Genomic DNA, 16,398 nt, shown 5'->3' with positions numbered 1-16,398 from the left:
CAGATACACTCTTTTTTTTTTTTTTTTTTTGTATTTGACCAAAATATGATAAATGGGTAATCTAGACTTTATGTGATGCAATTGCAAAGTTACTTTGCATTACTTTTGACTAAGAATGGGAGTATTTGCTTACACTTTCCTGCAACTTTTCTACTTAGTAGACAAAACAGTGTTAAACGTATTGTCACAATAAATGTATATTTTTTATTTCATAGAGTAAAACCAACAAGCTTTTTGAAATTTAAATATAAAGACCATAAAATAGACAGCTACTTCCTGTTTTTCTGTCACTTGTGCAGACGAGACCAAGAAGACAGAATGCAATGACCGAGTCGGTGAAATGGCGTGAAAAAGGTGGAACAGTGGCTAATGAAGACAATGTAACAGATGAAGAGGAAACAGAACACCAGAGGCAGGATAGAACCCGGTCATCATCTTGAGGGAGAATTGTCTTGATGATGGCAACAGTTGCGGTACAGCCGCACACAGAATATGTGAAAATGACAATCAGCAGGGCCCGGAGAAAATTACACCCCACGCACATCAGATGATAGCTCTAACTGCGCTATGTGTTCAAAGATGGTAGCAGGGGTGGTTTGGGTAACAGGATTTTCAGATATGCTTTCAAAAAAGATACAAAGGTTGCTATGTGTAGGTTTGCTTACACAATACCAACATGTCTTTAAATAAGGTAAACTTTCGCATCGTTAGTACCTGTAAGAGGATTTCTCAAGAGAATCACTGTTTATGAAACGTAATACAGTGTTTGCAGTTGCAGCACTAATGATTTCTCTTGAAAAAATGGCAGTCAGTGAGTATGAGGTTGAGCAGGATTCAAAGAAAAACCCTTAGAAAGCCAAAGTGAGCACATGCAAACTCCACACAGGAAGGTCCCAGTGCTGAGCAATCTTACTTCTTGTGAGAGACAAGAGTAGTCAACACCAGTTCAGTGTGGCATCCCTATTTATAACCAGTTTTGAAATTTTCATTTGAGTTAATAAAGATACCAGCGCTGACATTACTCATAACATCATTAAATTGGTTCCAGTAAGACTTTTTTTTTTTCTTCTATTTTCAAATTTTGTTTTACTTGTTTGATTTTTGTTCCTGGTTGACTGTACTTAAAAATTAGAAGTAGTTGGGCTCACAACAGGCTGCAGGTTCCCTGTGTGGGTTTTCTCTCGGTACTTTGGTTTCTCGCCACAGTCCAACTAAACTGGTCCCTCTAAAATGTGAGTGTACGTCTTTGCCTGTCTTCGTTTAACCTCTGAAGAACTGGCAACCTATCCAGGTTGTCTCCTGCCTTCAACCAGTCAGCAGGGATCATCTCCAGCTAACCAAGAACCCCAAGTTTAAGTTGGATAAAGTGGAATAGAAGATCAACGAATGGATGGAAGCTTTGCGATCAAATTGTGAAGCACTTTGGTTTATATGTTTATATAAAGGGCAATAAAATTCTAGTCATTTATTTTCATAATATCAATTTGTGTAAAACTAACTGATTGTGTATGACAAAAATCCTCAGGAGTTACAAAAATCTCATGTGGGTCTCTTTAGTTTTGTTTTTTTTAGCTCTGTCAAGCATTTATGCTTTAGGATTCAAAACACCCAACAACCTTTTTAAGACAACTATTTAAATCCAAATGGAAAAACAAAGCAATCAAGATCTCTAAGCATGATGTTTGCTAATTGACCACAATGTGCTGCCTTTGCCCCGCAAAGGTGAAACAGATGCACAAGATTGTGTTATCATAAAGTGTAGTAGCTTTTCTCCCCACCCTCCTCATTAATTTTTTTTCAGCCTCCCTTGAAGAAAATAAGATTAATAAAACAAGATATCTTATCGGGAGGCAGACTTCTAGCACGTTATAACCCTGCCCCGAAGTAAATTCATTATCTGGTGATAGATAGGAAAAAAAGAAGAAAAAACAAAATAATACTTTTGAAAAATATATTTTAAATAGACAAGACATTTCCTCAAAAGAATATTCATCTTCAAATGTCAGCAAATGTAATGTGCCAGAGAAAGTGAAATAAATGTCTATAACACTGTACTCCCTTAATGCAGCAGATGGCAAATATGATGACGTATCAAATTTTATTTTATCTTTTTTTTTTTTTAACAGATGTCTCATATTTTGTTGGGTTTTTGTCAAAGTAACTTTATATAGATTGATGGATATTGTAGACCACATGTAGCTACACATCTTCCTCAACAATTTTATATTTTTTTCTCAACACTCCTGCTGACCTTCTCTTCCATCCAGCAAAATAATCCTTCTCACATTTTCCTTTCCTAATGTAGTCTCCCTTCTTTACCCTCCACCCCACCTACAATCCTCATCCGACTCCAACCTTCACCAGCCGCCTCAGATGTATTATTCATCAAGCAAAGTCATGAATTCAGAGCAGAACTGGGGAAACAAACACATTAATTAGCCTCTTCATAGTCTCCTCCAATGGTGCCAGAATAAAATATTTTGTCATAAAATAGCAAGCAAGGAGTTTATGAAAGTGATGTTGTGCCATTATATCTATATATCAAAACCCTTCCCTGCTTGATATCATACATCGTTTTGTTTTTTTCCGTGCTATAAAAATAGTGTGCAAAAGTGCACCACTTACAGGAACCTGTGAGAAGTGGCCTCTTCAGTGGGCTCGTATGCCTAATGGGAATAAGTCATTACATCTCACTGAATGTCAAGGGGCCACTGTGAATATGCAAGCCAACCATTAACAGGACTGTCAACAGCCCACGCATTAAAGCGAAGGGAAGGCTGACATACAACTCTGCTATTATCTATTCTACACAGTCAAACGATGGCAAGACCTGCAGACCCATCGGAGAGTCCATGGGGAAATGGCATACTATGTAGCATGTGCATTCGCATATATTTAAGTACATCAATCATACATTCTGACATCTGACAAGTGAATGACAGCAATTATCGCCTCATGATATTTGATAGTTGATGGGATATCTACGGGAGGAAGGGAACATTTTGTCGTCCATAGCTGACTTGATAAATTGTCTTGACTAGAAGCTTGAGCCTGGACATGTTTAAAAGTGCAGCTCTTGTGGGCTGCTCCAGGTCCGAACTCGTCATTATCCATCTAAAGTGGCCAAAGGAAGGAACACTTTTGAACCAGTGGCACTGTCGTAAATGGCTCAGGCTCACTGATGGATATGGTTGGCCAATGTGGTCTCATTCAACAGAAAAGCTGAAAGTTGATGCTGCTCCTGATAGAAAGATGTTAGAAAACAAATTACATCAATAATTGGCTTTATAGGGATTGTTTTCATTTTAATGTTGTTGGTGATGCTTGGTTGTTTCTTAATATTCATGACTCGTGACATGACAAGTGTATATCATCCCAGAGTACTGTGGATTTCTTAGTGGGTTTAGAAAAATACCTACTGTAGTCTTCATGGATAGTGACAACACACATCTGGATCTGTTATCAACAACACTTTTCACTCTGGAATAAAATTTATTTTTTGTGACATCTTCATAAAATGTGCATGAATTGAGACCCAGTGAAGCTGGACTCAGCATTTGGCCTCAACACTGTGGTTAAAAGAGCGTCGGTGCAAAGAGTGAAAATCCATTTCTGCCTTTACTGTTGATTTAGTGATGGATTGTTCTCAGCCTGCTGGAGTAGGGCCGTAGAATATTAGATTAACATGCAATAATGTTGAGTATACGATAATGATATGACTTCTGAGAAATATAAGTGCCTTAGTAGTTAATGTCTTTGTGCTTTAAGATTGTTTCTGCCAAATAATAGTGCTCTTTCTCTTGGCCATTGTTTTTGTGTGTTTTTCTGTCAAATTTCTACACAATTTGCTCTGTTACAAATAACAGACATGTAGTCATGATACAGAAAGATTTGTGCATAAAAAAAAAAATGGGCTTTTCATATTGAACATCAAAATAACTCAACATGAGATGCAATAGATGGACCCTGTATATACACTCACTGAACACTTTATTAGGTATAACTGTTCAAATACTTGTTAACGCAAAGAAGCTAATCCAACAATCTCACTCTATGTGTTCACAAATGTAGACATGGTCGGGATGACTTGCTGAAAAGCAAACTTATTATTAGAATGGAGTAAGAAAGATGATTTAAATGTCTTTGATTTTGACATATATATTCATGCCAGATGGCTGGTTTGAATATTTCTAATGCACAATCATCTCTAGGGTTGAAAGAGAATGGCCCAATGAAAAGAAATGATCCAGTCAATGTCAGGTTTATGAGCCAAAATTACTTTTAGATGCCAGAGGTTGGATGATGATGACAGACTGGTTTGATGATACAAAATCAACAGTAACTTCAAAAATCACTCGTTACAACCAAAGTATGCAGAAGACCATCTCAGTACCCTGAAGCTAATGAGGGGCTCCTTATAGGGATTTCTTTTTTTACAAACTTCATGATCACATTCACGTGTGCTGAAGCAGGGAGAAAAAAAAAAGGACATGGTCCTCCAGGACCAGGATAGAAAACGCTGCTTAGGGACCGGGAGATGGCGGAACAGGACGTTTGCAGCCAAATACTGTGCACAACAACGTTATCTTCTCATGTCAATGGACTGAAATCTTATAGGAATGTTTGCAGCATTTTGGTGAATAAACGTAATGTAGAGTTAAAGGAGTTTTGAATGCAAAACGGTTTCAAACCTGCTGCTCACAAAGTGTACCTTATAAAGTGGCCTGTTAGCGTATACTGCATTTACACTATTTCTACTTTCACAAATATCCAAAGCTCATTTTCTTAGCACACCTGCATGCAGGACAATTTCTTTTCATGATGGCTGGCACATGCTCTTCTGACATAAAAGTAGCCTGCAAATCCTGTGATCTTTATTTTTCATCAATCACAGCATCAAATAGTCTGCTCTCCTAGACAAATCGGCAGTTGTTCAACATCTACACCACTTATGACTCCTTTCATATCATATCATCATCCAGACCTTTCTATATCTTGGCTCAAATACATTCTCAGCATTTTTTTTTAAAGACTGCAGAGAACTCTCCAAATGTTGGCATGATGACAAGACACATTTCAATAGCAAAAAGCACAGCAGAGCCTTAATGTCGGAGATTTAAATAAGGGAAAATCCATCTGTCACTCTTTAACAAGATTTTAATTGATTACACAAAATGTGGAGCCTCTGAGAGACTTTTTGTGTTTACATTCAAGCTATGAGTGATTGACTTTTGTTTTTGGAAGTATTCAAACATTTATTTGAATATGTTGAGAAAATACATTTCCTTAGTCTGTACTCACTGCACATGACTATATATTGTTGTATGGAATACATTTATTTATTAAAATTAACAAGACTCATAATAAAGTCGCACAATAGAAATCATCACCAGGGGCGCACTTAAATGTGTGAAGTATGAATATTTTACAAATTCACCAAATTAATGAGATCTACTTGAACCCGCACACACGCTCTTAACTGAATACACACAGCTACACTTTTACATAAACATCTGGGTGCTTCCAGGCGTACTCAGAACCACACACACAGAGTTATATGCACACACAAAGTCAATACCTCACACACACACACACACACACACACACACACACACACACACACACACACACACACACACACACACACACACACACACACACACACACACACACACACACACACACACACACACACACACACAAACCCCTCTTGAGGCCTATCCACCTCCATTTGCCTCAGACACATCACAAGTGGGCCAATGAGTGATGGAGAAGTGGGTTGAGCGAGGCAGTGGGCTTAAAACGAAACAGACAGAATGAAGAAGAAGAAAAAAAGTGTTTAGAAGAGAGATTACATTACAACGAAGGAGAAGCTTCGTGTTCTATGCCATTGATTCAGCTTCTGCTCTTCCTCAAACACGAGGACCCTTCATTTCAAGCATACACCTACAGTATTTTTCATCAAAGTGCTGTTAAAGTCCCAAAATCATCCACTTGACACGGCCCTGCCATGTGTCAGCCCACACATTCCTGTACTGTCAGTGGATAAGTGAACAGTGAGAGAAAATGATTTCACCTCTGCAAGTAATGATCATAACAAACCTTTAATCAGGACAGTTAATTACAGTGTTTTGGCTCCTGCTGCTCTGAATGAAAAATAAAGGTTTATTAGAGGAAAATGTATGTTATCAGCACTTTTACTTGAAACAACTTTGATTTAATTATTGATACTCCACAAATAATGGATGTTACAAGCAGGATACACTCGTGTAAGTCATTACACAGAATAATAAGTTTGACCTCACCAACTAAAGTGAAGAAGGGAATTTATTATCAAGAGACACATCTGGACAGTATTTACACATGTATTTATTTCCTGTTCGTAAATTATTTTGCGGTACATTTCTGTATATACACTATATACTGCAGACAACAATAGACTTCAACTGCTCCATTCTGGGGTCATTATAGCAGATGGTGTGATCGAGCATGTTTTGGTTTGGCAAAGGTTTTACACTGGATGCCCATACTGACATAACTTAAGTTTGGTTTAGTGTTAATGAGGGAATAACAGCGGTGACCCGTGGGCAAAGCTATTCAATATAACAAACAATGCTACCATTACTTCAAGGCCACCGCCGGTATTCTGCTTTTATTTATTTTTTTATATATATACGACTTTGCTATGGTGCTGTAATACATGAACTTCTCAAGTTGGGATCAATAAAGTATGGTACATTAATCATATATAAAGTCTTGTTGTTTTGGTCGAATAATAGCTACATTTTTGAAGTTATTTATTTTGAGTGACTTAAAAAAAAGTAGATTTCCATCTGATCACATTATAAATTGGAATACTAAGTATAAGATAGAAAGTCCCTCAAAAAATTCTGTAAAAACCTTTGATTTCATATTTGAAGCCTCTTTCCACCTTTTTGAATTATTATAGATAGTTTCTATAACCAGTCATTTTTCACTATCAACTACTATTTGTCATTCCAGGACTTCCTTGAGTTGCTCCCATATGTATATTAGCGTAATGATAATTTTAGTGTTAAACAAATGCTCCAACTCCCCAAAGTGAGATCAAATAACAAATACAATGGTGGATTGTGGCTTACCTCGTTGATGAGGAACTGCAGTTGAAGAACAGCTGCTCCGCTCTCATGCTGACAGTAGCAGTCCACCCCGGGTCGCCCCAGTCTGATGACACCACAGAGTCAAGGATGTGTGCAGAAGAGTGCTGCATTGTGCATCAGAACAATCAAAACGTAGTACATATTCATATGTCAGTGATTGCAGTGTACCGGCAAAAGCCTTTAAAAACAATATCCAATCAAGACTTGAAGTACACTCGCTGATGATTCAAAACATTATGACCCCCTCACAGATGATGTGAATAACATTGATTATCTCGTAGCGAAACTGCATGTTAAGATCTGAGGCGTATCAGATGAAGAGGAGTGGACACTCAGTTCCTTCTGTCAGCATGATGGACAAAAGTCTTCTTCACCGCCTGTGTTATCAGATCAAAAACTCTATCTCTGTGACGGTTTTAAAGCAAGTGATATCTTTGTGGAGATTCTGGGAGGATGGACCTGTGTTAAAAGTGGTTTTGCAGAGGCTCGAAATGCCAGAGCACAACTGCATCATTTGCCAGTGGCCTTGTGTGGGCAGGTGGTGCAATGTCAAATCCAGCTACAAAGGATGAGTGGATTTAAAAAAAAAAATTGATAAATTAGTGCATTGTGTTATTTGATAACTGCTGACACACCTTGCACTGTGTTTCTCCTGTCACCTTGAGGCAGGCAAGGTTTTGGGGAAATGTGTTTGCACCTACTTTCCTGTGTGTCATCACAAAAAGACCAAGAAACATACACATTGTGTTGTCATCCCATTATCAGAAATATTGTGTAAATTATTTTGAAATGTAAGAGATCAAAACTACTTCACCAGCAGACCAGACCAAACTGACACCTAATAAATAAATTAACTGCTTCCTTCATCAAGAGTGAAACCACAAGCAATTATCCTCAAGCCAACCTAGAATTTGTTGCTTCAACTACTAGCATTTAATGTATTTTCAAGTTGAAATATGATCGCAACTTTCAAACTTTGGCCAGTTTAACTCGTTTTAAATAATTTGAATTTATTGATGCACATTTAGTGTTCCTTACTATACAATGCATTGAAAATAATGGCTGTCCCTGCAACCGTTGCACCAGTTATCAATGTCAATGTCATCCAGTCAGAAATTGTGATCAGATATTGCATCCTATACAGAATTATTTATATAATCACTAGATGTGCTGAAGGTTTGTCATCAGCAACAACCACAATAACGTCAACAGCATCATTTACCAGCCGGGAGCAGAAAATCTAAATTTGTTCTGATGTACCAATCAAAAGTCTATTGAGACACACACACAGAAACAGTACTAGTACCAGACATCATCTCCGGACTGTCCTCCAAGCTGAGCAGTACGGTATTTACCGCCCAAAAATATCCCTTTGAACAACAAATAAACCTGTCCATGGTTTGTTTAGAGAACAGTTACGGTTACCCGAGGAAGTCAAATTCATGAGCACATCCTTGAAAGCAGGTGGAAATCAACGGGAGGAGGAAGTGACACAACATGAAAACACAGCCAGTTGGATCAGAATCAGGTGCAGTTATTCAATCGACACAGTTAATTCGCAATTCTGTCATTTTTGCCAACACTGTTTGACACAGTGCGGCGCAACAGAGACAACCCGTCCTGATAAAGCCTTTGTTGGCAAATATTTACCAGTTTCCTTTATTCAGGTGATTCATTTTGAAGTAGTAGTGAGCACAAACCGTCTCCAGCTTCTTCCCTCACTTACCTGATTGACCAAGGATAATAAAAAGCTAACATACTTCCACAATGTTGGAATTATGACCAAAGCAATTTAATCAGAAATGTGCTTAACCATTAGGGAAGCGCAAAAGCAAGACAACTATATCACTATATTGCTGCGTATTCTTGAGAACAAAGCAGATATTTCCCCTGCATCATCTGACCTCATGTGCAACTGTATTCAATTACAAAACCTGTGAGATGTTGTGGCGGGGGAGTTCGCCTTTTGCACTTCTCCCTCAAGAGATTTCTGTCCACTCCGCTTGGCATCAGTCGCCACTCGTGACACCTCGCAAACCGCTGCGGGCGAGGTGACTGTGTGAGCTGAAATCAAACTCTGTCGTGCTCAAGCCTTTTTGCGGTGGAAAATAGAAAACAAACACAAACATTGGTCAGAGGGAACAAAATGTGTGTTCGTTCATTATGAGTCACTTAGTGAGTCACGTTAAGAGAAAGAGCAGCAGACTTGAAAACAAAAGGTTTAAGTCCCACAGAGGACACGAGTACAGAGGAGGCAGAAACAGAAGCTAATTAACTGCTTTTGTCCAAAAAATGAGGCGACAATCGTGCCAACCACAAGTCAACATTGAAGCGTCAGACGAATCACCGCCAGCACCCATTCTATGCAATTTTGTCTTGAGCAAATCATGAAAAAGGCAAAAAAGTGGAGGATTCAATTAAGGTTTATTTCAATATAACACATTAAAACAGTCTATGCATATTCTCATTTGTCTAGGTAGGAGGCATCTTAAAGCCAATTGAATCACTTCAGTTTGTGTGTCAGTTTGCTTTAAGACTCAATAAAATGATAATCTATACAAAATCACAGAATAAGCACAGGAAGGACCGCTGCGAGGTGATAGTAGAAACTAACTTATTCAAGTACGTTTGTTGCTTCTGCATCCCAGAGAAGGTAAACAACAGTTAATTTTAATGTGAGATTCATTTTCAGTCTGGTATTTAAAGATGTGAACGTGGCCTGAGACAAAGGCATCTGAAGAAAATCTACGTACATCCCAATACGTATCCTGCATGACCTCACTCTTTTTAATGGAGGTCTCCTGAATAATCACCTTGTCCATATAATGTATCATGTGTCACTCACTTAATTACCGGTAGCATGCTGCATCGTGCTAAATTATGTTAATAATACCACGCTGAGATAAACAGACACAATGTTGTAATGCTACAATTGTGATGTTCAACCAATCAATCACTCTGCCCTCTGCCAATCACTAGAACCCCGGAAGTGTTACCGGCTGTATTATGCAGTACTAATTACTGAGAACAACAACAATTAAGCAACACTGTTACACTTTTAGATGACAACTTAACAGGATGATGCATGACATTTACCTGTACAGCAAATATTCAACCATCCAACAGAATTGACAGAATGCAGATTGAGAGCATCTAATGTAATTGCCGCGATGTAGATAGTAACCAACACGGCAGGAACATAAATGCAACCTCGTGACTTGTCACAAGACTTATCACATCTACAACAGCAGCTATGAACCCTGATGTGGAGATTTTCAGAAAACAGATAAACAGAAAGTGGTGTTGTGTCACTTTACTCTAAAAATTTTTACTTTTTTTTTTAATTACGTTTTGCACCTATTAAAATCAAAGCAACTAATCATGAATCAAAAATAATTAATTAAGAATGGAAATAATAGATTTAATAATGGCAGGTCAGAAGAGACCATAGATTTCTACCTTGTTTAAACTGTCAGTAGAGGTTATGCAAGGGCTCATGTTTGCTTTCAGTATGCTTGGTTGATGTTTGCTTAATGACTCTTAATATATTGCGCTCATTGCGTGATTAAATTTAAGTTAATTGCTTCATCACTATCTCTGTACTGCATATTTTGTCTGCCATGCATGGTGGAAACAGTCTGAGATTTGTCAAATGTTTCACAGTCACGTATTGGCCCTTAAATTAATGATGTGAGAAAGACACCATAGCAGACATCAGACATGACGTGGAGGACATTGTCTCAAAGCGGCGACCTTGAAAAACTTGAGGTTGTTGTCGGACGGCAGTCGGAGGTGTGTGTGTGTGTGTGTGTCTGTATCTGTCTGTATCTGTATCAGCTGCAGCCCAGCTAGGAGAACTAACATGGTCAAAAGAAATGGAGGAACCATAAGACCCTCAGAACTCACAAATGTAGGTATGATTGTATTGCTATCAAATCTGGGTGTATGAAATTCAATTGCTAATTTTCAGATTTTGCTGTTAAGCTTTGTACTATTCTTCAACTTAATTATAAAAATTGACAGCCACAAATTGAGTCATCTTAATATGAATTGACTAAACTACATCAAGAAAACACAGAAATATACACCAAGTATTCAACTCTATTCAGACAAGAGAGGTTTTTTGTCCCCATTTGCCCACAATGTGAAGTCTCATCACAAAGAAAAATCATTTTTTATCCCTGTGGTGAAACATGAGCACAAGAAAGAGTGCGGTCCACATAAAGCAGTCAATACATATTTTATTCTTTTGAATGCCTACACAGCATGTGACGTCCAGCATTTCAGGCCTAAATAGAAACAACTCAAAGGTGGCTTCTGACGACTGTGCTGCAAAATGTGCCAGTCTTGCATCCTGTGGTAGAAGTCACCAGGTGCTTTATGTTACATAAGCTGCTGTGGACCGCGGCAGACACTACCTGTTCGTGTGTTTAAAGTTAAAGTTTAAAGTTCGAACATTACAAGTGGTATTTGGTCCTATCATGTAATTTCACTGTTACGGAACTATTTGTTGAACCTTTTGTGGGCACAGTGAAACCTCAGGTAATTGAAATTTGATTTTCAAGAATCTGCTGTGTGTTTGTTAGGCTTGAAAGAACTGATTCTATATGCAATAAGTCTATATTTGATGGAAGCTGCGTTTACCATTGCATTTCCTGACCTCCTGTTGTGTCATTCTCTCACTCTCCTGCTTAAGGAGCCCACAGGCCTCAAACCAGCCTCATATCTTCTTTTTCTCACTGCCCCAGAATTGGAGTGGAGTCATAAGTCATGTATGTCGTATTACTCCTCCGAGTTCATATTGTCTTAAATAAATATTTACACATGAAACATCTTCCAACCTCTATGAACGTTTCTCACTGCAGCTCATCAGTCCTCTCCACAACAATGTTAAGCTTTGCAAAGGCATCAATTCAGACTGGACGTTTTCAGAAATCTGGTATTGTGAATCCACTCATTTTCAAAATATGAAAAATAAATAAACAACAACAACAACAATAATAATAATAATAATAATAATAATAATAATAATAATAATAATAATTGTAAGACTCCCTTTGTTTTAGATATTGAAATATTCCTATCAAAATGTAGCGATGCCTTGAGAATCTACATAGAGGTACATTGTCAAAAAATGTTCTTATTTTTATTTATGAGTTAATTCTGACTCCTGTGCTGGCATAAACAATATATTTTTTACATTGACTTGTGAAGGGGTGGAATCACAGGAATAGTTTGTAGAAGGCTGAAATCGGCAGATCAGCACTCAGCTGCCTCGGCGTGGTCACCATGTTTATTTAATGCAATGGGCATCGCTGAGTCCACAAGCTGGAGCAGTGTGGCCACGTGCTCGTCTATGTGCGTCTGATTCAAGAGCTGCCTTGAAAGAGGATGGTAGACTTAAATCATCTCTCTGTCGGTCTGCATCACTCTCTCCCTGACAGCCGAGTCTTTGTACACATCACATTTAAATTCACATCACGCTCAAGACGGCATCAAAACACACAAGACGCTGTCAAAACACAAAGCCGATGTGAAGGTGAAGTCGCCTACATCCATACAGGAGACAAACGCAGTACCGCTGCCAGCTGACAGGAGAGAATGCCAATGAGTAATTGTGAGATGAGGAATTAGATGATGTCTGCCTTCAAAAGCCTAATTAGAAAGAGAGAGAGTCATGAATTTAAAACACAACACCTGTTGTTTGCCATGCACAGAGCCATCATGTTGCCTGAGAACATGTTAGATGTTTGTGATCGCAGGTAACAGCTGTGTTTGACGCTCAACTGCAGTGCGTCCCGAAAGAACGCAGAGTGCAGAGTGGACATTTTTTAAAGAATAGATGACTCCACTTTACTCATCTTCACCCAGGTTGTACCTCTGCAATTGATAGGAATAAAGGAGGGGATACGAGGATTTAAGGCAAACACAAAGCAGCAAAGTCTAGTCTAGTGCAGCATTTGCCGTTCCATTTTTTTATGCTTTATTGAATTTACATAAAAACTCAGTAAAAAAATCTGCATCTAATTGAAATGGATAATGATGGCTTCCAGTGGTTTGGATGCACATGGCAAAGAACTGTATGCCTCCGCTTGTGACTGTAAAGAAGAAAGTGGCTTGTAAGAGAACATACGGTGGCCGCAGAACTTGCAAAAGGTCCTCATTAGAGGTCCATGGGCACATCCTTAGAATACACGGCTCAAAGTTAATGAAAGAGCCTCTTGACTTTCACATACTAAATCTTTCATATGACAATCTGAATGTCTGCATTTCAAAAAGAACTAAAATAGCTTCTGTTTTTATTTTTTTTATTTAATCATGACCAACCAATCTTTCTTAAAACCTAAATCAGTTTCATAGGTAAGTCAGAGGTACAGGGACAATTCATACACATGTATATATGCGTTTGGGCCGCATATTTACACATAAACGCAGCTACGACTCACCACAACGATAATTCCTGAAAACTCCGGCCACAGTGGAGATCTGGATAAATTCTGTGTCCCTGGTTGCATCTAAAGGGGGATATATGTATGTCACAATTCGTGATGTTGTTTTTTTTTCCAGTATTCTGATTGGCTATCATGGCTTCATACTTCTAGTTACACTGCCCCCTACAGGTTTGGCTGCTCATAGCAGCTCTGAAACAGGTGGATATGCGGTCTGTGTTAATAAAGTTTTTTTTTTTTATAAACGTAGAGGGGTAAATATCCATTTTTGTAAAAACCTGGGTATGTGTTAACGTGGCTTCAGTTCCTTGAGGGGTGCAACTCTGCATGTTTTCCATGTCTCCCTGCTTCAGCACAGCTGATTGCAATAAGTGGCTCCTTATCTGGCTTTGTGCTGAATGTGGTGGTGAACCATCAGGACATTCAGGTGTGTTAAAGAAGGGAGCCATGGAAAACATGCAGGGCTGCGGCCCTCCAGGATCTGAGTTTGAGACTGTGCTAAGGCATCAATAGCCCAGGGTTAATCGTTCATCTGAACAGTCAATTAGCTTCACCTTCAGGGGTGAAACAAAAGGTTGATGGTTGCAAGACAAACAGGACACATTTTGTGTAGGATTAGTTCCACTCAGCCAATCAGACCACACAGGAACACACACGAAGATGAAGCCGTTTCCAATCTGACTGGAGCCTACATTATGACTCCAAATTCGTCTGCAACATTTATGTGTGCAGTACTCCAATACATCAGCCTCCTGCAACCTTTTACAAACGTTCAAAATGTCTGTTATCCAACGAAACCTTGCAGCGCTGAATGATTAAAGCAACACCGCCATCCAGCTCTTTTTTGCATGTTTAACTTTTCAGACATGAATATCTGCTGGGTGCAAACATGTGGATCCTTGTTCAAAATAGATGCACCCTGGGAGTCTTTGCCCCCAGTTGCTTCAGATTAGTGTCTCCGACTCTTCAGTGTTGTACAGTACTGTACTTGTTTTTTCAGGTTTAAGCATGCGTCGCACCTTCCTCTCTCTCACTCTCACTCTCACTCTCACTCTCTCACACACACACACACACACACACACACACACACACACACACACACACACACACACACACACACACACACACACACACACACACACACACACACACACACACACACACTTCGTACCCGCAGATATGACTAACTAAACACAAAATCTATTTCGAGAAAATCTACGATGCTCCGTTTGAGTGGCTCAGGCTAGTCAGGTGTTACCTGCTGTGTCTGATTTCCTCTTCATTGCTGAGAGCAAGAAACACAGACTGTGGCAGATTCCACCACAGTCATCAGGGGTTTCCGACATGTTTTGTCCACCACAAAATGTTTAAGTCGTATTTAAGTGTGTCTGTATGTGTGTGTGTGTGTGTGTGTGTGTGTGTGTGTGTGTGTGTGGGTGTGTGTGTGTGTGTGTGTGTGTGTGTGGGTGTGTGTGTGTGTGTGCGTGAGAAGAGAGAGACAGAGAGACAGAGAGAGAGAGTTTGACAGAGGAAGGACGTACAATATTTATTGCACATATAACAGTGTGAATACTTGCTGGCAAAAAGCCTAAAATATCACGACTAAATGAGGCGCGTCCTTATGTTCACACCAGATGATACGAATGTGAGGACCTCACAAAATGCTATGTCCAAACACATTTAGAATATGTAGTATGATATGATGGCAAGCAAAGTGTTTCCAGCCTCAGCTAACACCTTGATTAGTGTTAGAACACACGAGGCTCGTGAGAACGTCTCCCATGTGTGCGCTGTTTGTGAGTTCGGCGAGCCCCTTTTCTTCAGCAAGAATACTTAAGAGAACATTGCAATACCAGGCTGAATTTCACTGTGAAATAGACATATTCCTGCGTATATTTTACATTACATGTATTTACTTTGATTGGCCTTGCAGTTGTCACATATCTCGTCATATTTGAAACACGATTCCTCCCCGCCCTTTGCCATTACACTAAGAAGAGAAATGTTCTACATTTATATTGTGACAACCTCAGAGCAGAGGAAAGCTTTGTGCCACCTGGTGAAATTTAGCATCCCCTGAAGGGGGTCCTGAACCAATGCTTTACAGCAGGAGAGCCAAAGAAGTTGGCTCACCACAGGGAGCGTTCAGGCCGGCGGGATGACATATCAAAGTGTAAAAATGGCAAAGAAGTTTTATTTTTCCAATAAAAAGTACTGTTGTTTCTTATTTATTCATTACTTGTTCAGGTTTTCTAAAAATGCATCATACTTGATCACGATGATTAACGGTAAATGTTGGAGGCACTTTAAAATGTGTATTTCACGGCTTTTACACTAAAATACTCAACTAACACCCATGCTTTCAACTGAAACTTTTAACCACACTGTCTGATTGAAGGGTAACAATCATCAATATGAGAGGTGAAAATTAGACTGATTAAAACAGCAAAAGAAAACTGAATAAACTGCAGCAATTTTAAATCCTCACTTTCTTAGCAAACTGCAGAACCTTAGCAGAACTTTTTGGCAAGAGTTTTAAAAAAAGAGAATTGACCTGCCCGGACTTGCTTGGATTTTATAACTTCTGGAATGGCTTCTTTATTAAAAAAATATAGATTTTTTTTTAAATAATAATATTTTTTATTTTTATTTTACAAAAATCACAAAAATGGTTGTGAGGATGTATAAGTAATTTTACATGTGTTTTTGCACTAAGTTACTGTGAGCGGGTTTGTACATGAAGTTTAAATTATTGTGAAAACGTACAAGTCCCTAACAACCTATCAATACAAGAAGGAGTAATGTGAATC

At 38.8% G+C, this 16,398-nt stretch overlaps 1 protein-coding gene across 1 annotated transcript in view; it reads right to left on the bottom strand.

Annotated features, from left to right (window-relative positions):
* stxbp5l (syntaxin binding protein 5L) overlaps positions 1–16,398 on the bottom strand; it is a gene marked incomplete at its 3' end in the record, with an annotated part of 148,567 nt that overhangs the window by 73,457 nt on the left and 58,712 nt on the right. The window contains exon 3 of the mRNA XM_080478208.1: positions 7,122–7,203. Within this exon, the coding sequence (XP_080334334.1) occupies positions 7,122–7,203 (82 nt within the window). The remainder of the gene's footprint in view (positions 1–7,121; positions 7,204–16,398) is intronic.

Source organism: Lipophrys pholis (assembly GCF_963383615.2).
Source record: "Lipophrys pholis genome assembly, chromosome: 13".
NCBI classification, from domain to species: Eukaryota; Metazoa; Chordata; class Actinopteri; order Blenniiformes; family Blenniidae; genus Lipophrys; species Lipophrys pholis.
This window is presented reverse-complemented; position numbering and strand designations above follow the sequence as displayed.